General features: G+C 48.7%; 1 protein-coding gene across 1 annotated transcript; it reads left to right on the top strand.

The window, feature by feature from the left end:
- The first annotated feature begins 3,789 nt into the window (after nt 1-3,789).
- On the top strand, nt 3,790-23,653 carry LOC146349090 (tissue factor pathway inhibitor 2-like). Its single transcript, XM_084851832.1, has 9 exons — nt 3,790-3,849; nt 4,730-4,807; nt 7,418-7,475; nt 12,527-12,691; nt 14,349-14,495; nt 16,736-16,897; nt 17,642-17,779; nt 17,888-18,070; nt 23,447-23,653. Exons 1-9 carry the CDS (start codon nt 3,790-3,792, stop codon nt 23,464-23,466), a joined length of 1,011 nt encoding a protein of 336 aa, XP_084707958.1. The 3' UTR covers nt 23,467-23,653.
- Nucleotides 23,654-24,629: the final 976 nt, after the last annotated feature.

Genomic DNA, 24,629 nt, shown 5'->3' with positions numbered 1-24,629 from the left:
GTTTAAGTAAGTGAGTTTAACTTGAAAAAGACAAATAAAGAGACAAAGCTGGTGCATGGAGCAGAAAGTTTTATGTAAAAAGTTTGAAACATGATCTGCAATACAGGCAGATCAGCAAAGAAAAAGAAAGCAAAAGAAAGAGAAAAAATTTGTCTTCCCATACTAATAAATAAAAGTGTTATCAAGCACTTTGGGAAGCGAAGTTGTTTACAGGAAGCTGTGCCTGAGAACCAAACACTTCTAGCCTATGCTGAAAATGCTTGCTAGTGTTGTGCTGCCTCATGGGTAACATGTATGGTATAAAACCCATTTAGCCCATAGCTCGTGGTTCAGAGAAGCTGTCTGATCCAACCATTAAGTACGCCTGTGTGCTGTAAGTTACCCAATAAAGTCTCCTTGTAAGTAAATCCCCCCTGCTGAAATCCCAAAACACAAGCGGGGCTAGAGCGCCTCACCCAGTATCAAATCCCGCTGTTAAAAGCCATGAAAGCAGGTATGAAGAAATCAGTTAATATGACCAAAGTGTCTAAAGTGCTGCAAGGTGCCACCGAGGCCCCAGAGCGTACTTGGAGCGTCTTTCAGATGCCTATCGCCAGTATACCCCCCCTCAACCCAGAGGCCCAAGAAGACGTGGACGAAAGAAAAAAGAAGAAGACCCGGCAGAGGCAGAAGATTCTTAAAAAAGAACCAGTGTGCCCGGTGTGGACAAGATGGACATTAGTGGCATGAATGCCCAAATAAAATAAATCAAATACACAAAGGAGAAAACCAAAGGGGCCAGAATGGGCGAAGAGGGAGACAGCTTGAGAGGGGCCGTGACATTGACTGTGAGGGGCCGTGACATTGACTTCATGATTGACACTGGAGCAGCATCAAAAGCAAGCAAATGTTAGCCTTAAACAAGAAGTCCAAACACTGAGCAAAGTTCTTCAAGCCCAGCGTCGCTTTGTCTTAAAAAAATAAGCCATTCCCATCACAGAAGCTCATCCTTTCCAACCAAGAGTTAAAGTATGAATTAAAGAGGGAAAAATAACCCTTTGACTCCCAGATGGAGAGGACTGAAAACTGTCATACTTTCCACCCCCGCAGCTATGAAAGCAGCTGGAGTTAAACCCTGGATACATTGGACACGAGTCAAGAAAGCGAGAGGGGAAGAGTAGACTGTAAACAGAAATCCTGAAAATCCTTTAAAAATCATTCTAAAAAAGCAGTAAGAAGACTCAGGCTAGACCTTACTGGGGACATACCAGGAAATTGTTCCCCCTGCGTACAGTCAGACCTGCAACTGGAGAATTGAAGAAGGGGACTAGACCCTACTGCAGCTTGCCAGGTGAATAGCTGCCCAGCGTACGGTCAGATCCCAAAGAAGATCAAACATGCGTGTTGTAGTGTTAGTAGTGTTGCATTGTGTCTCCTTAATAAGGTGCAAAAAGGGGGGCCAGCCCCTGAAAGGAAAAGTTTGTCCCAGTGATTTGCTGATAATTACTGGCTTCACCTGGCTAACATCACGAGAGTAAAACATTTTTGTTTGCCAAGAGGTATACCTGCAAACAGGCTTATTAGCTCTTGCCTAATACCTGTCTGTAGACATCCTGGAAAAATTCAAAAAGATACCATGTTAAGAGTTTATGGTGTAAGTTTAACTTATTCCCAAAATGCTAATTGGGGCGTGGTTGCAAAGATCCTACCCCCTACAGAGTTCACTCTATGCACCCCCATCGTTGCTGAAACAAATGCTACGTGTGCACGAATGCTTAATTGTCAAAAAAATTTCCAGAAAATATAAAGCTATCCCTGGCCCCCTTCCACTGTAATAAAATTCAAAACATATCTTTTAATGATGCCCACATACTTTTGCCTCATAGTTTTAAACACGTAGTTCGCGCACTTGGTCATTCATTCCTGCCAACTTGTCTAATAACCACCCATGTTGCCTCAGCCGCCAATTGAACTGGTGCCAATTCTTCCCCTGTAGCTCGAGAAAATCCGTCGACGGCAGCCTCGAGCACTCCAACTAACTAAAAATTGTAATAGTCATGTGCAGTTATATTCTGACTCAGAAAAATTGGCCTTAGCAATGTCACTAGTTGGGGTTCCAGGTTTAGCCTTGGCTAATAGTCTGGAGATCAACCGGTTAGCTTGCAGCTTAGCCAAAAGCATAAATGCCACCTCACGAGCATTGTCATTGTTAAATAAAGAGTTGCGTGATCTAAGAGGTGCAGCTCTAGAAAATAGAGCTGGTATAGATTACCTCTTCCTTCTTCATCATTTAAGTTGTGAGACACACCAAAAGCTCTGTTGTTTTAACTTAACTGATAATGGCAATGCTGTAGATGAACAGATCAACAAGCTGCACAATATAGTAGCTAACAAAACAGTAAGACAAAACAATTAGCTAAATTAGTTAACCCCTTGGCTTCCAGATCATAGCTGGCTTGAAAGCATTGTTCATCCTAATTCTACCAGTGTTGTTCATAGAGATACTGTTACGTCTCTGCGTTCCTTGTCTTATGCGCTGTTTAACCAATCTGTTTTTGTCTCAGCTAGTAAAACTGCTGCCCTCTACGCTCTAACAAAAAAGCCCAACAAAAGGCTAAGTAATATGTATGTCACAAAAAGCTTTGTATGGTTATCAAAAATGCTATAATTGTAATGAAATTATGCATTTAAGGGGGGAATGTAGCAGCCATATCGGGGGTCAGACTAAGTAGCCTCATGCAGTCTCATGCTTCATGAGATTGTGAAGAGCTCCAAAAGGATCTCTCCAAACTGGGCGAATGGGTATCTAAATGGCAAATGCGGTTCAGTGTAAGCAAGTGTAAAGTATTGCACATTGGGACAAAAAATCCCAACTTCAAGTATAGCCTGATGGGATCTGAGCTAGCAGTTGTAGCAGCCATATCGGGGGTCAGACTAAGTAGCCTCATGCAGTCTCATGCTTCATGTTCTTGCTGAGCTCTTTCTCCCTTAAATATATTGTTGTAAGCTGACGAGACACAGGAATTCCTTATCTTGTCAAAGGTCATACAATTGTATATCTTGTTGTCTGCTGTTCTCTTCTGTTCTCTCCTTATCATGGCTACCCTATAACCCAGTTCTTGTATTATAAACAATAGTGCTAAGAGAAGAAATGTTGAGGATTGCAACCCCATGCGGGAGGGGGAGGAGGAGCCGTTTCATATGTGTCACAATGTCTATAAAACTAATGTGCTAATGTAAATCGGGGCTTCTGGCTCTTTGGAAATGATTCCAGCCTTAAGCCCGCGCGTTAAATAAAGAATCTCTTTTTCCTTCACTCCGTGGTCTCTCTGACTCTGGGTTCTGCAACACAGTGACCAACCAAGAAAGAGATCTTGGGGTTGTGGTGGACAGCTCGATGAAGATGTCAACCCAGTGTGCAGCACTGTAAAGAAGGCAAACTCCGTGTTAGGCTTAATTTGCAGTGATGGCCACCAATTTGGATGGCTTTAAAAGGGGGTTAGACAAATTCCTGGAGAAGGCTATCAATGGCTACTAGTCCTGATGACTATGTGCTATCTCCAATATATCAGAGGCAGTAAGCCTAAGCATGCCAGTTGTAGGGGAATGTGGGCGGGAGGGTGCTGTTGCACTCATGTCCTACTTGTGGGTTTCCTGTGGGCAGCTGTGTGAAGGGAATGTTGGACTAGATGGACCCTTGGTCTGATCCAGCAGGGCTCTTCTTATGTCCATATGATGCCCCATCACATTACTGTAATGAACTTTAGGAAAGGCATCTTAAAAGCTCCATCTGGAAGCAATCTACACATAATGTGGCACTACAAAAATCCCATGGTGCTGATCCCTAAAGCAAGATTCATTTACTCAGAAGTAAGTTGCATTCAGTTCTAGAAAGTGTGCTTACAACTGCAGACTCCAGCAGGCGAAGGGTTCTCTGCATTTGACATAGGCTGGATCTACACTTACTGCCTTTTTTTCGCTTCCAATTGGATTTCACCGGCCGCCTTTCACACTACGCACTACCCACCTTGAATTGGAACTGGAATTTCCCACTTCCGTGCTCCAGCTTTCAATACCCTGATATCCCGGTATTTCCAATTAAAGTGCTCTGATTTTCCGCCTTTGCTACCGTATCGGGTCGTAGTCCCCTCCCCCGCCTGTCCATATATGGCAGTGTTTGTATTTCCCTCCTGTCCAATCACAGCTCTCGACAGCCCCATGTCTTCTTCCGGCTACCGATCGCATAGCTTCCTCAGCAGCCCCCGTTTCCTCAGCAACAAGCAAAGGGCTGGATGTGCGTGCGCTTGTCTGATCTTGGCAGCTAAGCGGGGTTGGCCCCGGTCAGTAGTTGGATGGGCGACCGCCTGGGAATCAGGCTTCCTGCACTGAGCAGGGGGTTGTTCTATCCCTTCAAATGAGACTAAGTTTTACCCCCTCCTATCCCCCGCTCAGGATGTTTTTTTAAAAAATTAAGGCGTTATCCTCGCAGAATCGGGGCTTCTCCATGATGATTTTTTCTAATTCAGGCATGATCTTTGACGCTTTGAAGTTGTGAAGCTCCAAGCTCCAGCTAGGAGGGAAGGGGCTATCCTGCAGCAAACCATGTAATGACAATATGGCCAGAAAAGACAGGTAAAGCCAAGCTTTTCATCAACTGCCTCATGGACCATTTCTCTGGGCAGTTGGATGAATAGTGCTTTCTCAGTCCCTTTGAGAGACTTCTTAGAGCCTGAAAGTTGCTCCATGCCAGAAAGGGAGAAGTACACTCAGGGCTGTTAGCAAAGTTGATGGGAATAATAGGAGCACAGGCCAGGGGCTCAGTGAAGAGGTAAGGAATTGATGGAAAATTCACTACCACAAGATGTCATGATGGACACCATCTTGGACAGCTTTAAAGGAGATTAGGCAAATGGATGGAAGACAAGGCTACTAGTTATGATGGCTATATAAGACCTCCAGTATCAGAGGCAATATACCTCTTCATGTCTGTTGTTGGGAATACCAGCAGGAGGGTTCTGCTTGTTGGCTTCCCAGAGGCATCTGGTTGAGCACTGTGGGAACCGAATGCTGGACTAGATAAGCCTTTGGTCTGATACAGTCCAGGCCTCTTCTTATGTTCTTAAACATATAAATACAATATAATAAAAACAGCAAATAACCATAATAAGATGCAATAACCAGTTACATTAAATAAAAGAGCCTATATAAACGTACAGCTCCACCGCCAGGTCAGTATGACAGAGACAAGGCGTTCCATGTACACAATGAGATCCCTCTTACAGAGGAACACAGTGCAACTTCTAGAACAATGGGGGACCTCTCGGGGCCTGGGCAGAAGGACATGGAGGGAAACGCTGCCAGCCAATGAATGTTGGATAAATGTAGTTGCTCTTTTCTGCACTTTTTTCTAGCTCATGCAGAATTCAGCTCTGGAACTCATCACAAACCCACTCTTAAGAGTTGTTTTGTAGTAAACTGCCAAGACAGGCTCCTCCTCCTCCTCCTCCTCTGTCGCATGTGTGAAATACTATTTGGAATTAAGTCAACATTTAATCAACGAACAGATCAATTTTAATTCTCTTGGCTCCCACTGGTTCCCATTCATTCCATATTATACATCTGCAATGCATCAAATGATGGCCTTCAAACATTTTTGGGTGGGGACCACCATCTTTTTGTAGTGGAATATATTGCCCCCTCCCGTAATGGCCCAGAACAATGCTGTGTGCAGACAGTCTGCCGAAAAGAAAATGGCGTGCAGGCCACTGGGGCAGGGAAGAGTCCAAAAAAGAGCACACCTCTTTTTGTCATGGTGGCCTAGAAAAGGAAGGAGAGAGGGAGGCCCCTCCATTACTGCTAATGCTGAGCAGCCTCCACAAACTTGCTCCCCTATGGAGGGCTGTGGTTTTGTTGTGTACCATCAAGGGCACCTGCAGTCTCTTTAGTGTGTCCAGAAGGGATTTGGCCAGGTTGCTGGAGTATATTTTGAATTGTGATGAATCGCTGTAGAGTATGACAGCAAAGGAGTGCTCCATTTCACTGCAGATGATATAGTGAAAGAGGATGGCAACTTGCACAGACTCTCCCCTACATACACACAGATAGGCATGTATACCAAACAACACAGCTGCTGGATTCGCATGATCGGTGAGGGGGAACAATGCACCGTAGCTTGTTCCCTCGCCCACGTGCTCCACTTGCGTGCCTACCATTTGCCTAATTACCCATGCCACGCTGTGGGTTGTCACGTCATCCAAATCCAGCTTCTAAACCACACCACACCTTGTAGGAGGTGTGGTGTAGTTTAGAAGCCTCCTCGTTGTGGACATCGCCAGGTTTGGATGACACAACAACCTGAGAGTGCATTGTTTCCCAGAGAGACCAACAGTTTTGGGAGGAAAGTGATGTGCATATGCATGACGCCTCCGGGTATATTGGAAGGAACTCGAACATCACCTTGCCAGCCTACCCAATCACCATGGTCTGCTTGAAGTCCACTTGAAGCAGGGTCTTCAATGTACTGGCTACATCTTTGTGGAACTCCCTGCTTCTTGATGTCAGGCAGGCACTGGTGTTGTTTTGTTTTCAGCACCTGTTGAAGATATTTTTATTTAAACAAGCCTTCCCTGACCAACCAGCCACAGTTTTATTGGCATAATCTGATTGTAAAGATTTTGAGTATGTATTCTCTTATTTCTTTTTATCGTTCACTACTTGGAAATATCATGGGGGTTGGACTCGATGGCCTTGTAGGCCCCTTCCAACCCTACTATTCTATGAATAGCAGGATATAAATATTGTCAATAAATAATCAACTTCAGAGGCATTTCATAAGGCAGAGTCTTGTGACACCTTAAATACTAAAAACAAAAACAACACACTTTTGGCAGAAGCTTTTGTGGACTATAGCCCACTTCATCTGATACATTTGATAGCTTATGTCAGAGTATATTAGCCTTTGAAGTGCCGCAAGACTGTGTGTTTTTCTGCAATAGACTAACATGGCTGCCCCTCTGGAAATTGCAGAAATATCCTTGATTAGATCCAATCGGCCAACTATTCTGGTCTATTAAGCAGCAATTCCTCCAAAGAAGAGATGGCAGTTGTTGGCCAGCAGCATAACAATGCACTCTGGAAAACACAACGAGGGACTGTCCTCACCAAAAACTCCGGAACTTATCACTGGTGGGGGAAAAAGGAGAAAAGTTGCCACATTTCCATTGGGCAGATGGGCCAAGGCAGATGGCATGGCTGATTGATTCAGGAGGGAAATCTGATGGAGCAGAAATTCAGAGGAAAAGTCTCGGGCACCGTTATACATGAGCAACTAAGGAAGATATGTTATGTGCATACTTGCAGAGACACACACGCAGGAGTTCCAGCATTCACAAAACTGGAGGAAGGCGCATCATCAGCGCCAACCTTAATCTCCAATTAGTTGACAACACAGGAGTCTGCTGGGGAGCTGAGAGGCCCCAGTATCCAGAGACCCAGGTTGTCGCGCCCTCTGAGATGTTTTTTTCCAGCTGGCTGCAGATATAATAGGATTGAGATGGATTCTGCATGCACACGACACAGAAGGGACAGCGTGGAGGAGACTGGTGACCCTTTGTGGCCAATCATACGGGACTCCCAGTGAACCAGTGACTTCTGGAGGGTCCCTCGGCCTGTCTCAGCTTAGAACTGTGCTCCAGCCATGGAGTAATCCCCACGGCTTGTGACCTAGGGAGTCATCTCTTCTCATTCCAAATAGTCTTCTGCCAGGTTCCCAGCTCCGCTGCTTCTGCATCCTGCCTGGGCACTGGGCAACCTGCGGGCACCCTCCTTGTCCAATCAGACCTGGGCACTGGGCTGCTGCCCTGCATGTACCAAAGCCATGTACTTGTGCTAGTTTGTCTCAAAGCCATGTACTTGTCCCTCTCAGGAACGTCTCAGTCTCTCTGCATTCTCTCCCCACAGCTCCATTGTTTGGGGCTGGGATGGGCTTTATTGTGGAAAGTCCTGGTGAGGTCAGGGTATAATAAGCTGCGTCTGGCTGAGAGCACTCAGTTCTGGCTGCACCATGCGTCCTTCCAGCCTCCTGCTCCTCCTCCTGGTGGAGACTGCTGCGCTCTCCGCTCAGCCGCCATTTGCCTCTGCCAAGATTTACACAGGTGAGCACACCTCCACTTGCTCTGTCCTCCCCTCCGTAGCTGACCTTCCGAGCGTTCTCGATGGTCAGCTGAGGCCCCTGCTAACCTGCGCTCGTTCTCATTTGTTCTTCCTTCAGTTCTTGCCATCTGTCCTCTTTCCCTCCATTGTTAAGTACTGTTGAATACTGTATATCAGGGTGCCACCAAATCAGCAAGAAAGATGTTTTTGATCAATTGTTTTTCAGCACACAACCTATGAGTTCCATTTTTGTCCCAAAGGCCTCCATCTCTGGCATCCTCAGAAGGAAGACACAAAGGATTCATTCAGTATTGCTGCAGTGTCCCTATCCTCCTTTAGTACATCTGTAATTCCCTTGACATCTAATGGTCCAGCTCCTCTCCGGCTGTTGTCCTACTTCTGGCATCTTTAAAGACATTTTTATTGTTCATATTGATTTTAGCAATATGTTCCTTGAGTTCGTTTTCATACTTGTCTTGCTGTTGGAGTTTATGCTCTTATCTGTTATCGTTTATGCTCTTTTCTGTTATCTTTTTCTGAAGGAAGCCTTTGTACCATCTATATGTTTCTTGCCTCTGCTTCTTAACCTCATGGCTGCCCTTTTGGAGTTGTTGATATATTTTCCAGTTGTTAATATACTTGCTAGCTCAGCTTCTATTACAATAGTTTTAGATAACCCCCAAGATTCCTGAAGAGTTTTGACCCTAGTGCCTCTCCCTTTCAGCTTCTTCTTAAGTAATCCCCTAACTTTTTAGAAGATTGTTTTGAAATAAGATATGACAGCACTGAAGTGTTTTGCTAGCTTACCAAATTATATGTTGAATTTGATAGCAGAGTGGTCACTGTTCCCAGTTGGTTCAAACAGCACTTATATCTCACACCAGGTCCTGAGCACTATCCAGAATTAGGCCAGAGTTATCTCCCCGCTGGTTGGTTCCATGACCATCTGTTCCAAGGTAGAATCATTGACGGTATGTTGAAGTTTTGACTCCTTTTTTCTTTTTTTTTACTCAAATGTGCATTTATGTACCTGATGTAATCACAATCAAGCGTTACTACAATGGTTTCGATTTTGCATGACTTCCCAATTTCTTTTTTCCTTTATTAAATGTATATCTCACCTTTCCATGAGAATGTGGCCAAGGCAAACCTCAAGGTCACCCTCGGCATCTGAGCCAGGGGAGTAGTAATATTATCCTGGTACTAAATAACTTTGGGGGCCTGGTATCATGACCCACAGAGATTCTGGGAAGGACTCTGCACCTCTTAACCTTTCTGGTTGATGGAACCCTATGCCCACTTTGACTTGCAGAGCTTTATCACCCCAAGAAATGGTGTCTGAGGATAACTGTGTCCCGTACTCTCCACTCCACCAGGATTCCATTATGACCACTATATTTATGTTGTGCAACACAATCCACTTCACCTCCCTGTCTTAGCTTGAAGATATCTAGCAAGAGCATATAAGCACTTCTACTTTGTATCCCTCTCAAAAGGTATTTGGTGTTTGCATTTCCCCCTGCTGCCCTTTGGCCTCTTTAAACAGGTCTCAGATCTAATACCATGTTCTACCCTGTCCCCATTTGGATGCCCTGGAATATTTATATCATCATCATCATCCCCTAGGGATGAGTCAATCCAACCTGGACACTCACCAGGTCCTGCCCGTTTCAAAGTGAGGCCATTAGAGGGCATGCTGCTGCTGGTTTCACATGGACCTATGGTCTGATTGGAGTCTACCAGGAGAAGAGCCTTCAGTGTGGTGGCCCCCTTTCTTTGGAACTCCCTGCACCTGAAGGTCAGGCAGGTACCAACACTGTGTTGCTTCCATTGCCTCCTGAAAACAGCGCTATTCCAGGAAGCATTCCTTAACTGACCAGCCACAGCTTTTATTGGCATTCTGTTTTTAAAATCTTTTATAGCTTTCATCTTTTTATCATTTTACCTCTTAAGTTTACTGCTCCGGAATATGTTTTAGATGTGGAGCAGTATACAAATGTTGCAAATAAATAAATAAATAAATAAATAGGCGATGTCAATGTTTGCCATATTAAGCAGTTTGGTTCTATGTTGTGTTAAGTCGAGCCTGTTCCTTTTGTACAGGGTGGTTAGCTTAAAGTCAACCAGGTAAATTGGTTGAAAGCATTATTAAAGATAAAGTTTGTAAGCATATAGAAGGACAAGCCCTGCTGAAAAAGAATCAACATGGCTTTTGCCAAGCTAAGTCCTGTCTCTTTAACCTTTTAGAGTTCTTCGACAGTGTCAATAAACCTGTAGACAGGGATGATCTGGTAGATATTGTTTACTTGGACTTCCAAAAGGCTTTTGACAAAGTCCCTCACCAAAGACTCCTGAGCAGACCTAGCAGTGAAGGAATAAGAGGAGAGGTCCTCTTATGGATCAGTAACTGGTTAAAGAACAGAAAGCAGAGAGTAAGACTAAATGGATGTAAATAGTGGGGTCACACAGGGGTCTGCATTGGGAGCAATGCTTTTCAACTTGTTCATAAATGATCTGGAACTAGGAGTGAGCAGTGAAGTGCCCAAGTTTGCTGATGACACCAAATTATTCAGGGTGGTTAAAACAAAATGGGACTGCGAAGAGCTCCAAAAGGATCTCCCCAAACTGGGAAGATGGGCATCGAAATGACAAATGCGTTTCACTGTAAGCAAATGTAAAGTGATGCATATTGGGGGGGGGGGGGACCAGCTACAGCAATTAAAACAATATATAGATGGCATCTCACAACTGTAAAAATCAGTTATATTTACAATGGCAGCAGCCTGTAATGCTGGAGAGGCTGTGCTCTGGGAGGGACCTTGAAACATATGTGGTGGGTTTGTGAAGTCATAGAGAGTTTCTAGGTAGGGATATTTCATTTGGCAAGAAAAGATAAAAATCAGGACATTTGTAAAACAGTGAAACCGGGACCACTGTCCCTCTTTGTGGAAGATGACAAGCATCTACTGCACAAGGATTTACTAACATTCTTCTGGACTGCAACAAGAATGGAAATCGCATCAGTTTGGAAGTCTACAAGCGAACCGTCAATTGAAAGCTGGGAAAGGAGACTTTGGGATATCGCCTTACTGGAAAAATTAACCAAAGAGCTAAGGGCCATGTGTAATAATGCAATTGACAATGGCTTTTACACATGCTGGCAACCCTGGATTTCTTTAGCCAACCAGAGCAATGGGGGTTAACACTTCCACAGTCACATGTAACCATCTGGAAAGACCTAATTAATACTCCCCAGCTAAATCTAGATCGGTAGACTTTCAAGAGGAAGTTTAGCCCTACGGTTGTATGTATCTGAATCAGCATATGCAGGTCATTGTTCACAGGTTATTTCATGCTTGGTGTCAGTTGTGTTTCCATGCTGTATTGTTCGTTGATGGAAAAATCTAAATAAATAAATAAATAAATTATAACCTGATGGGATCTGAGCTAGCAGTGACTGACCAAGAAAGAGATCTTGAAGTTGTGGTGGACAGCTTGATAAACTTAGACTTTTGGGTACAGCTCTGGTCACCACATCTAAAAAAAGGAGGTACTGTAGAGCTGGAGAAAGTTCAGAAGTGGTCAACTAAAATGATCAAGGGGCTGGAGCATCTCTCCTATGAGGGAAGATTACAATAGCTGGAATTGTTTAGCTTGGGAAAAAGGAGGGCAAGGGAAGACATGATAGAGGTGTACGAAATTATGCATGGTGTGGAGAATGCGGACAGGGCGACTCTCCTCTCTCTCCCCGTAGAACCCAGTGGGGGCCATCCCATTAAGCTGATTAGTGAGAGATTCAGGACAGATCAAAGGATGCCTTTCTTCACATAGTACATCGTTAACCTATGTAATTCGCTACCAGAAGATGTAGGGATGGCCACCAATTTGGGTGGCTTTAAAAGGGGTTAGACAAAATCCTGGAGGAGAAGGCTTTCCATGGCTAGTAGTCCTGTTAGCTGTGTGCTACCTCCAGTACCAGAGGAAGTATGTCTATGGGCACCAGTTGCTGGGGAACATGGGCGGGATGGTGCTGTTGCACTCAAGGCCTGCTTGTGGGTTTCCTGGTTGACAGCTGGTTGGCCACTGTGTGAAAGAATGCTGGATTACAGGGGCTCTTGGTCTGATCCAGCACAGCTCTTCTTATGTTCTTATCCCCAGGAGGGCTGGAGACATTTCCCATCTACTAGGACTCTTTGTCCCAGAGGCTGAGTTGCCAGCTGGCTCTCCAATGAGAACTAGCAGCCAGAGTAGTGTGCAAAGCAAGAAGAGGCTTTGGCTTCCTCTGTGGGGGGGTGGGGGAGTGGATTCTACATTATTTGTATTATTTTTTGCCCTTGCTCAGATGTTGTGCACGGTCTCTTTCTCTCTCTCTCTCTCCATTTATTTCTCCCAGATATTTGCAGCCTGCCCCCTCTCACAGGCCCGTGTCTTGCCTTGTTTACCCGCTGGTACTACAACCCATGGTCCAGGAGATGTCTGACCTTCACCTACGGGGGCTGTGGAGGGAATGCAAACAATTTCAGGACTCGTAGAGACTGCGAACACCGATGTGCCCAGCCATGTAAGACCCCCAAACTGGTGCCCACATGGAGAAGTAGGACTGAGCCAACCCTTCCCACCCCATCTGGAGGCCCCTGTGGGGGACGAAAGATTTCCCAAACCTCCCGCAGGTCTGCCTTTTCTTGCTGCCGCCACATGCCTTGCATCCCTGGCGGCAGTTATATGTCTCCGATATGTGGTGCCTCGGAGGCTGGTGGGTGTGGGTGGGGAGCACTGGCTGCGGGACAATGCTCCATGACGGATGACACAGCGTTGTCCGGAGGCCAGTCCCAGTGAGGGGAGGGGGCGTAGCTCAGTGGTGGAGCCTCTGCTTTGCATGCAGGAGGTCCCAGGTTCGGTCCCCAGCATCCCCAGGTAGGGATGGGAATTCATCCTACTTGAAGCCCTGGAGAGCCACTCCTGGCCCATGTCAACAGTACTGAGCTAGATGGACCGAGGATCTTTGACATGGCATAAGGCAGCTGCCAATGTTCCCAGCCCAATCTGCCTACCAGATTGGGAGAAAAAAATGGCAGCCAGCAGCCACAAAGATGAACTGTGGCTTAGGTTGGTGAACTTTTACTCTGGCTTTCACCCCCTTCCATTCCTTCCAAAGATTGCAAAGTGACCCCCACTTCTTTGCCTGCAAATAGGGTGGCAAAACTGAGGTCGGGGTCCTTCCTGGCTTAGCCTTGTGAAGGGGAAGCTGCTCTGCTACCTTGCAACAGACACTTTCCCTTTCCTTGGTGAATGTCCCAAGAGACAGCTGGCACAGCTGGATGTGGGGAAGAAGGTGTGTGGCAAACACCCTCGCTACGTGCCAGATTCCCTCCCCACAGAAAGAAAGAAAGGACAAGGCACCATTAATTGGCCAAGGACTAAGGCCATCTCCTCCGGGGCTGCTGTGTTCCAGTCTCTCTTACCAGGTGAGCTTCCCAGCAAGCCCAGGGAAGAAAGAGATGGCGAGGAGGGAGCTGGCTCTGGGCTTCATTTAGGGAGGCTGTGCACAGCCAATTCACTGGGCCTGGATGCAGCGCAGGAATAAGCCTGTTTCCTGTACCCATTGGCAGAGTGTCCTGGTGCTGCGCGCCTCCAGGGGAGCCATCTAATGTGACGGGCATGTTCATGAGAGAGAGACCCTTTCTCATTTGAAAAACAGCAAGCTCATTAGCCCAGTCCCCAAAAGCCTGATCAAACAATAGTTGCTTCCAAAAGAGGTCCGAGTATTGGCCGGTCGCCACGCAAGTGACGTTCCGCAGTTCTGGGGCAGCCACCAGAACAAGACCAGATCTGTGCATGAGGCCCTTCGTCTACACACCAAGGGTAGAAAGACGGAGAGCAGAGAGCACCCTTACTTCCAAAATAAAAGTCACACTAGTAACTCAGCCAAGTCAGTGAGTGCTTGTTGCAGAACATCCTTGTCCCAAAGTGAGCCAAAGAGCAACATACAGGAGGGGGCGTGAAAGCAACAACAGCCTGTCAAATCACTGAAGAAAATAAATCCTCCAAGCTGTTTTCAGTTATTTGCTGCTCATTATTCCACATATTTTGCCAGAGCTTGTCAAAAGGGGCCAGGAACTGGTCATTTTCCTTGTGCAGAAGAGAAGAGCTGAAGTGATCTCCCCTTCCAGGAGCAGGGAAGGGCTCTCAGTCTGTGGTGGGTGTGCTCTGTCTTACAGCTGCCGTCAAGCCGGGCACGTGTCCTATCCTGATTCAAGGCAACGAGACAATGTGCGGCCAGTTCTGCTCCACAGACACCAGCTGCCCAGGGAATGAGCGCTGCTGTGAGTCGAGCTGCGGGCAACAATGCCAGCTCCCTCTAGAAGGTAAGGAGGGGGCAGCTCTTTTCTTGGGACTTCAGTGACCCTCTGATGGTAGAGAATAAGCCCCAAACCAACCCATCTGCCTCCACCTCTGCCCTGAACGTGCCCTTGGCAACCCTCTCCCCTTGAGCCATTATCCTTGCTGAAGTTGCCAGCCTGTCCCAGAAGTCCACAGGGGAAGCGAGTAGGTGCAGCCTTTCTCTGACAACTTGGTTTCTCCTGGCGAGAGGACAATTCATTAACCAAGCACAGAGGCAACACAGATGGCCCCAACCAATATAAATTGGGACTAACTAACACATCCTGTATTGTATTGTTCACCACCATGGGGCTCTGGACATCCCTCCCTGGATGCATCAGGTGAGTTAAGCCCCAAGCAATATATTATGGTCTGGCCTAACACACCCTTAACACCTGAAAGGAGGTTGGTAGATGACAAATCTTATTGACTCAAGTGCCAGCTGGGCCTTGCTGGTCTCTGTGGTCCTTCTCCGGCTCCCTTCCCACAGCTGAGGGCCGGGAACAGCCCCATTCCAAGGTATCTCCAGCTGAAACACCAAAACAAAGAAAAATATGGGGATAAATCCAAATCTGAAAAGGAAACCACAAAAGACACTGAAGCATTACAATAGTCTGTGAAAAGAGAACAGTGACCAGATCGGCCATCAACGGTCAAATGCCCGGCAGAATAGAAATGTTTATGATGATATGTTTAGAGCAAGGGTGCAATGCCTGTAGTCCACATGTGGGCCCCAGAGGCCTGTTGCATACCCCCCATGCCCCCTAATGCCACTGGGGGTCCCTGGGTGGGGGAGGGGGCTACAGCCACCACCTCCCTCCAGTGACTCAGAAGCCACCTTGCCCCAACGCAGAGATCTTGCACAGGATCGCTGGGATGGGGGTACGGTTAAGGCTCCAATAATATTTTCAAATTTAAGTCAATGAAGTTGTTACGTGAGCCAACTAAAAATATTTTCAGTTGGGAAAAACGTGTTGCCTGTAATAATAAAAGGATGTGCACCTGTCCATCAGTCCATCACTGCCATGTTGCCAAGACTGTGAAACGTAGACCCCTGAAACCTGGCATGCATACTGAGTGGGCCCTAGGGTGTGCACCCCAGGGTTCTTTTGTTTTTAACATGCATGTATCAGTTTTTATGTGGTTGAGGCCTGCTGAAAATCATCAGCCACTAGGGGCCGACTGCCCAAACCAGCACATGGCGGTCCATGAAGTCTGGAACCAGGGGAGATTCGCAGGCTTGGGGACAGAGTTATACATCTGCCCCCTCCCTGATGCTGTGGGGCATACTCCCCTCAGTGGAACAGAGTGGGCAGACCCCTCCCGCAGGGGGCTATAGGGTGCACCATGGCAGGGGCCGTGGTATCCCTAGTCAAGGTGGGCGCAACGCGTGCAGCTCCCACAGCTGCGTATGTGCGCTCACAGTTTTCGCTGCGTCAACGTGAGGATGATTCCCAGCCACGTAAAGCCAGGTGCACCGGTGCTTTATGCTGCAGAGCAGCGTCAGAGAGTGTGGATATGGATGCTCTTCTCACAGCAGCCTCTTGGCTTTGGAGTCCCTGCCGACTCGTGTGGGAGAGGGAGCACCTGGCTTTCTCTAGCACAGGGGTGCAGAACCTCTTTTAGCCCGAGGGCCGAATTCCATTCTGAAGAAGCTCTCGTGGGCCTCATCGCAGTGGTGGGCAGGACCAAAGGCAGAAGGGGCGGGGCCAAAAAGACCAGCCTGTTGCAGCTTTAAAGCTCTTCCAGGCAGGGATGAAGCCTTCGCAGAGGCATTGCGGCCTTTGAGAATGGGGAAAAGCAGGCAAACGCCAGGGAACCACCAAACGATCAGTGGTTGGGAAACCTTGTGGAGCCAGGAGAAAGGGGCGTGGCCATCGGGGAACCTGGCCAGATTTTACCCCCAGGCCTGAGGTTCCCCAGCCCTGTTCTTGCATTTGCAAGGAGCAAACAACGGCTTTTATGCAAGGTGTAGTTTTCTTTTAGCTTTATGGCTGGCTCAGAATGTGTGTGTGTGTGTGTGTGTGTGTGTGTCAGGGGGGCATTATGCTGTGTTTTAAATGGAGCAGGCAAGTGCGTGGTGAGGTGAGCTGCCTTTAGCACCTGGGAAATGAAGGGATGAACGTATGTCAGCGTGGCATGTTGGTCACAAGCACCCCTCTGTGGCCTGGGCAGAACTGCCTTCCTTCCCTCTGCCCATGCTCTGGTCCCTTGTCACCCTCAGCCATCCACGGCTACTGCCCCAGGGCAACGATCCGACATGGCCTGGCCCAGCACTGCTTGACCAGCTGCATCACCGACTGGGACTGTGGCTGGGGCATCCACATCCCGAGGAAGAAGTGCTGCCGGTACGGCTGCCGCCAGGTGTGCGTGGAGGCTGAGGAAGGTACCGCTCTCCAGGGATGCCGTGGGGACCGGTGGGCATGGGGATTTGGGGGCGGAGGTGAGCACAGTCCTGCCCAAGGAGGGGTCTGTTTGAGAGGTCTGAGGTGCTCTGGCCCATCTGCGTGTCACTCTCTCCATCTCCACCATGGTTTCACAGAGTCGAGGGCTGCAATGCGAGATTGATCATCGTTTATGTACCGCTCTAATTCATCCTGCACACCTGCCGGGGCTGAGCCCTGGTTCAGATGATGCAGTGGTGCAGCTGGGCCATTAGACCCAGGACTGAATGGCCTTATGGGGCCCCCATGAGACAGTCATGGGAAATGTGCCAGAGCTGAAGCACACAGCTAACATTTCTCTCCTCCCCGCCCCACATCTGACATGCCAGTCTTCAAAACTGCTTCAACCTTCCTACCGCATCAGAAAGTCTCTCCTTACCCTCTCCCCGCACATAAGAATGGCTGGAGATTTATCAGCTACAATGATTTACATCCAGCTTTCCAGCAGGATGTAAAACAAATCTTGCCAAGGCAGCTGAGCTGACAACATGGAGAAACTTTATTAAAAAAACCACAGCAGACAACATCAACGTAGAGCGAGTAATCAGGATCCTTCCCACAGGACAGGTGGTGGTAGATGAGTGCGGGTGGATCATGCTCCGGTGGCCCCTTTGCCTGCCCTCCTGACTGGCTCCTGCCTTTGTGGCACAAACAGAATTTCTCCCTTTTCCTGCCTCTTTTTTCAGAGCACCCTGGCGTGTGCCCCAAAAGGCAAGTGGTGCAGACGTTTGTCCCCTGCAATGACACCTGCTCTGACGACAGAGACTGTCCCCTCACCCAGAAGTGCTGTTTCACCGGCTGCAGCCGTGGCTGCCTGAAATCAGGTACTGGCATAGCACGGCACAGCACACCTTCAGGGTACCGGAGCAGCAGCACAGACCTAGTCAGCCTGTGCTCTGGCGCCTAACAGAGCTCCATTCTCCCTCTAACAGTTCGCAGTGACCGGTGCCAGCTGCCCCCCGAGAAGGGACCATGCAGAGCAAGTCTCCAGCGTTTCTTCTACAGCCCCTCACAGAAGACGTGCCTTCGGTTTGTCTACGGCGGCTGTCAGGGCAACAACAACAACTTTAAGACTAAGGCAGAATGTGAGAAGGCCTGTGGGAAAATCAGTCCAGGTAAGGAGAGGCTCCTTCCTTCCTTCCTTCCTTCCTTCCTTCCTTCCTTCTGGGAATTAGACAGGATAGGCCACATCAGAGGCTGTAGGACAGGAGTGGACAACCTTGGAGCATTCGGGGGCCACTTACACACACACACACACACACACACACACACACCTGGATCCTCCTGCATGAAGACAATTTGGCTTTCAAGCCTCCACCACCAAAATCCAGCAGCAACATCCTCGGGCTTTTTACCATCACCACCAAATTTCTGCGGCATGGCAGTGGGGGGATCTGGGGGTGCACTAGAGGCCAGGGGCACATGTGGCCCACGGGGTGTGCACCTCCCCTCACAGGCAGAATAGATGGACCTTTGGCATAATCCAGCATGGCTCTTATACCTTGGCTGGGCAGAGGAGAGCACACACACACACACACCCCACTCCTACCCCGTTCACAAGAATGACCGCTGCCAGAAGCCCTGTGAAGACAATACAGAGCTAGCCAGAACAGGGCCAGAGTTCAGATTGGCTCTTTCATCACTCATTCTGTTCTTGCCATCTGATTATTTATTTATTTATTTAAAATATTTCTTGGCTGCTTTTCAGGGCAGGAGCCCTCCCAAGGCAGGGTGCAACAATAAAACACATCATAACAACTGATGCAGCATTAAACCACTAAAAACACAATAAAAGCAGCAACCTTAAGGGGAAGGCCAAAGTAACATAGTATGGTTTCAGGACCATCTTCAAAGCCTGCAATGATGGGGCTTAGTGGACCTCCAACAACAACTCATTCCAGAATTGCGGGGCCACTGCATAAAGGGCCCGCTCACGTGTGGTCGCCCACCTAACTGTTCTCACAGGTGGGCAAATGAGAAGGGCCTCTGTTGATTATCTTAAAGTGCAGGCAGGCAGATATGGGGGAAGATGGCCCTTCCAGTAGTTTGATCCCAAACCCTTTAAGGCTTTAAAGGTCAAAACCAGCACTTTAAATTGGGCTCGGAAATACAGCAGTGACAAGTGCAGCTGGTACAGTATAGGCATCATATGATCGAATCACGTGGCCCCCACCAACACTCAGGCAGCCACATTCTGCACCAGCCAAAGCTTCTGGAGTGTCTTCAAAGACAGCCCCAGATACAGCGCATTGCCGTAGTCCAGTCTGGACATCACTGGTGAATAGATAACTGAGGCAAAGTACGTCCTCGCCAGATAGTGCCACAGCTGGCGTATGTGGTTCTTATTAGGGCTGTGCACCGCCTCAGTATGAAACCTGAATAACAAGGCAAAGCGGGCTGATTCAGAGGAGCCTCGTTGTGATACAAAGTGGATCAGACCAGCACTGAGACGCCCCGAAGCAAATCAGCTCCTCCATGAAGCGCCTCAGCCGCCTCGTATATTCAGAGCTCTTCTTATGCTTCTGAGCAGCCCAGTCAGGCTGTCTCCAAAATGTATCAACTTCTGAAAGATCACACAGAGGGGCAGGGGGCGGAAGGCCAGAGGATACAGAGGTGCCAAATGTATCAATTTGAGAAAGATCCGGCCACTGGGAGGGGCGGGGGAAGGCGAGAGGAGAGGAGAGGGAGGAGGAGGGAGGGAGCTTTGCTGTGAGTCAGCCTCCGTTTGCTCATTGTGAGAAAGGTGGTGCTACTGGAGAGGAGAGGACTCTCTGAACGTTATTTGGCTAGAGCGGTGGTCTCCAAAGTGGGGTGCATGCACCTTAGGGAGGGTGCAAGATGATCCATTGGGGTGCGCAAGACGCCTGATCATTGAGCAGCCTCCTGCTGCCCTGACAAGCTGCCATTGTGTGCCGTGATGGTGGTGGTGGCGGCAGCAGCGGCGGCGGCAGGATGGGACGGGAGCCGAGAGGGAAGCTCCAGGGCATTTCTCTCTCTGCTCCAGTCCTATCCTGCCTCTGCAGCGGCCACTGGGAGCCACTGCCCCAGTCTCTGCCAGGCACGGCAGAGGAAGCCTCAACCCTTCCCACTCTCCTTTGGCAGAACGAAGCCGAGAAGAAAGCGCGTGCTATGGGGACTGGGTAGAATGAGGATCCATAAAATCAAAAAGGGATCCTCATGATTTCGTAAGATTTTTAAAGGGGAGACCCACAAAACCACCATCCAATCACAGAGCACATCTGCCTCCGTGGACTGAACAAGAAAAATCACAGATCTGCGACTCGTGGGCACAGCCACGGTGCAAAAACATGGATCCTTGGCAGGGATCCTCTTGATTTCATATGATTTTTGCAGAGCAAATCCTCCAAACCACCAACATATCACAGAGCACATCTGCCTCCATGGACTGAACCAAAAAAATCATGGATTTGCCACTTGTGGGCACAGCAAAGGCACAAAACCAGGGGGAAATGTCTCCCCCCATTCCCCGGAACAAGGCGGCTGCTGGCGCATGTTCAGAGGTCCTAGGAGCTGGCAGGGGCAGCAGCCTGCCCTCATTGGCAGGAGTCGGCCTCCAACCGGGCATCATCCCCTCCTTCCAAGGAAGGGAGAGAGTGCAGTTGGAGGGCGACTCCTGCCCTCATGGCTGCCAGTGGTTGGTAGGGCACGATGGGCAGCATTTTCCCAGCAGCACCTTGCCCGGCAGCAGCTTCCCCGGCAGCACCAACAGCCGTGGCAGTGGCGGTGCCCCTGGCAGTGCCCCCCCCAGAACAAGGGCACAGGGAAGGAGCTGGGGGCTGGGCAGCATGTTGGGGGGCCTGTAGGCAGAGGCGGGTCGGGGGGGGCCCAAATCAGCCTGAGCCAAATCGGGCCTGCCTCGGGAGCCCGAAGCAGCTTCTGAGTCAGATCGAGGGGTCCATGCATAGTCCTAGTTCTTATGAGGATTTTTTACAAATATTGTTTCTAAGGTTTATTATTTTGTATGCATATTTGGGAAGGTAACATTTCAAAATTTCAGAAGAGGAGGCCGAATGCGAAAGAGCTAATGCAAATATTGGTTTGAAGAATAACAATGTAAATCATTTGGGGTTCAAAAGAATTATGGTGAGAAGGGGTAAGCACGTAAATGCCATTAGAAACTTCACCACGCCTGTAACTCGAGGCCTGGAATGCAAATCCTGATCCTGGGCCAGGGGTGGGGGGATGGCTGAGAAGAAGAAATAGTTGGGTGCCTCCCCTTTGAGTGATATGTTGCCAATAGTGTAGATTGTTACATCTTATGCCGTCCTTCCTCCAAGGAGTTCAGGGCAGTGGGCACGTCTCCTCCCCTACTTGGTCCACACAACCACCCTGTGAGGTGGGTCAGGCTGGAACACAGTGGCTGGCTGGAGGTCGCACAGTCAGCTTTGTGGCTGAGCAGGGATTTCAGCCTAGATCTTCCTGGTCTTAGTCCAGTGATATAACTACGGCACCATGCGGGTCATACGCAAAGAGTAAACTAACACTTGCAGGAACCCAAAGTAAGATCAATTCATGTTTTGGTTCCAAATTTGATACTAAGGAAATAATTTCTTAGTAATTAAAAAATCAATAAATAAATCAAATTCTGTGTACAAAATCACATGAATAAATATTATCCATACCAATTTCCTTGCTAAAGTAGGGGTGAGCAACTTGCAGCTTGCAGGCTGCATATGGTCCCTGCTGCCTCTGCTGCAGCAGATCTCTCTCTCTCACACACACACACACACAGAATAGCTGCATTAGCACTAGAGAGTAGGTCTGTGCAGGGACCCCCAATCTGACTCTGAAGCCGCTTCGTGGCTTTGGAGGTGGGCCTGATTCAGCTCGGGCTGATTTGGGCCGGGGCCCGACCATCCGACTCCCATTTTAGCCCCCCCCCGATGCCCCTGTGCAAACCTGGGCCGCTGGTTCTGCCGCTGCCGCCGCCGCCCACCACCAGTTCCTGAGCCCTGGACGTGCTCTTTTTGGCAGGAGTCGCCATTTTCAAAGTGGCGACTCCGACTCCCTGTGACAAGAGCTGGCGCACACCCAGGGCTCAGGAGCTGGCGGCGGCGGGCGGCGGCGATGATGGCGGCAGCAACAGCAGCGATGGAGGCCATGGTGGTGGCAGCTCCTTTGGGTCGCCTCAGGTGAGGAACTGGAGGCACTGGCTGGCTGGCTGGGCTGGGGTGCCAAAGCTCCAAAACACACAGAGCGCTTCGGAGAGCACCCAGCCTGCTCTGAGCCCTCTCTGCTTTGCCTCGGAGGGGGCCCGAAATGGCCTGAGGCGGCCCGCCTCAACTTGGGGTTCAGGCCTTGAGCAGAAGTGGTGCGCAGCCCTACTAGTGAGCACTAAATCTGGCCCATTTAGTACTCTATAGCGCTAACGCTGCCATTTTTTGGTAAAAAAAGAGGCGGGTTAGTCCCCCGCAATGCCCCACAGAGTGCAGTCTGTGGGATGGGGGGGGGGCAAAAATGGCTCCTGGACCCTGAGAAGTTGCCCAGGTCTTCCATAAAGTGATGCAAATGGCACAATCTGTTCTAAAGCAATGCCAGTTTTACACGATGTGCATGTTTTAGGAAAAAGCTTATGTTCTGCTCGAAGAGCTGGAATGAAAACATGGCAAGGGACAGCTGGAAGAAGGACGCAGTAAATGGGGCAGGGCAGTGGTGGGAGAGTGGCAGTTCCCAAAATCTGAACCCAAACCCACCTGCAATGTTCAGTTGAAGACCTGAACTGGTGCAGTCTGGGTCTTAATTAAAATCTCAGACAGGGCTCCTGTAAGCAAGAGATTTCAGAATAATCCCACGAAGGGATATATGTAGAAAATAGTACATTGCCATTAAAAATTCCAGGAACAAACAGCCCCTCCGGATGGGACATCAGATGCTGGCTTCCTCCTATTAACTGATCTCTCCTGGGGCCGGGTGGATGTAGATTTTCAATATGAATTCTTCACAGGGTTCACTCCAGAGCCACTTTCTTAGAGCAAAAGCAGCAACAGAGATTTCTGGCTCTTAAAGACAAACAAATGTGTTGTGCCGGAAGCTTCTGCTCCAGCCTCTCTTCCTCAAGTCTTCTCACCACTTTCTCTCTCCACCCGCCTCCCCTCCCAGAGGTTTGCAAGCAGCCCAAAGAAACCGGCCAATGCCTGGCTTACTCTGAGTTCTTCTACTACAATTCAACTACCGCCACGTGCAAGAAGTTTGTTTATTGTGGTTGCAAGGGCAATGACAACCAGTTTTTCACCAAACTGGAGTGCATGATGGCCTGTGGGAAGTCAGGTGAGGGCATGAAATATTTGTATATGTCAACAGGGCTTACCTGTTTTTGCTGTGCTGGAAGGATGCAAGCCATGGAGTTACACAGCAGTCTCCATCAGCAGCAATGCTGGCATTGGACCCTCCTACTTACACGCCAATTCCAGGAGGGTGTTCTCCACCCCACCCCTTGGGCCTACATGACCGCTTCTCTTTTCTTTCCACAGCAAACTCCACAGCAGTTTGAGTCACTCACCAATATGTTGCACGATAACGGAATTCTCCAACGCAACCGCACAGGCCCAGGAGTGGACACCAGTGTGGTGGTGCTGTGCCCCCTCTTGCCCTGTTGCCCTCCTTGAATCTTTAGGGAGGCTATTGGACTCATTGCATCTCTCCAAAATAAAGGCATGGGTTTACCTGCACAAGTCTGGTTCTTGAGTTGAAGGTCCCTGTGTCTTGTCACCTTTTTTGTTGTTCAGTCGTTCAGTCGTGTCCGACTCTTCGTGACCCCATGGACCATAGCACGCCAGGCCTTCCTGTCCTGCGCTCTCTCCCGGAGCGTGCTCAAGTCCATATTCATTGCATCGGTGATGCTATCTAGCCATCTCATCCTCTGCCGTCCCCTTCTCCTTTTGCCTTCAGTCTTTCCCAGCATCAGGGTCTTTTCCAGGGAGTTTTCTCTCCGCATTAGGTGGCCAAAATATTGGAGCTTCAGCTTCAGTATCTGTCCTTCCAATGAGCACTCAGGGTTGATTTCCTTCAGGATGGACTGATCTGACCTCCTTGCAGTCCAGGGGACTCGTAAGAGTCTTCTCCAGCACCACAGTTCGAAAGCATCAATTCTTCGGCGCTCAGCCTTCCTTATAGTCCAGCTCTCACAGCCATACGTTACTCCTGGGAAAACCATAGCTTTGATTATACGGACCTTTGTGGGCAAGGTGATGTCTCTGCTTCTTAATATGCTGTCTAGGTTTGCCATAGCTTTCCGCCCAAGGAGCAAGCGTCTTTTAATTTCATGGCTACAGTCACCGTCTGCGGTGATCTTGGAGCCCAGGAAAATAAAATCTGTCACTGCTGCCATTTCTTCCCCTTCCATATGCCAGGAAGTGATGGGGCCAGATGCCATGATCTTTGTTTTTTTAATGTTGAGTTTCAGACCAGCTTTTGCACTCTCCACTTTCACCCTCAACAAGAGGCTCTTGAGATCCTCTTCGCTTTCTGCCATTAGGGTGGTATCGTCTGCGTATCTGAGGCTGTTGATAATTCTCCCGGCAATCTTAATTCTGACCTGTGATTCATCCAACCCGGAGTTTCTCATGATGTACTCTGAGTAGGGATCTACAGAATTCATTCCATCTGTATTTCCTGGATGGAATTGGATTTTTTTAACCAGAATTTTACTCTACT

Source organism: Heloderma suspectum, chromosome 4 (genome assembly GCF_057233095.1).
Source record: "Heloderma suspectum isolate Gila_16-S chromosome 4, 16-S_ref, whole genome shotgun sequence".
Classification (NCBI taxonomy): Eukaryota; Metazoa; Chordata; class Lepidosauria; order Squamata; family Helodermatidae; genus Heloderma; species Heloderma suspectum.
The sequence above is the reverse complement of the archived record's forward strand: the minus strand, read 5'-3'. Positions and strand labels throughout refer to the sequence as shown.

Coding starts and splice junctions, on each gene's coding strand:
- LOC146349090 (XM_084851832.1), top strand. CDS start 3,790: ATGTGGCACTACAAAAATCCCATGGTGCTGATCCCTAAAGCAAGATTC. Junction 7,476..12,526: donor CAGTATCCAGAGACCCAGGT/TGTCGCGCCCTC, acceptor TTCTCCCAGATA/TTTGCAGCCTGCCCCCTCTC. Junction 12,692..14,348: donor ACACCGATGTGCCCAGCCAT/GTAAGACCCCCA, acceptor TCTGTCTTACAG/CTGCCGTCAAGCCGGGCACG.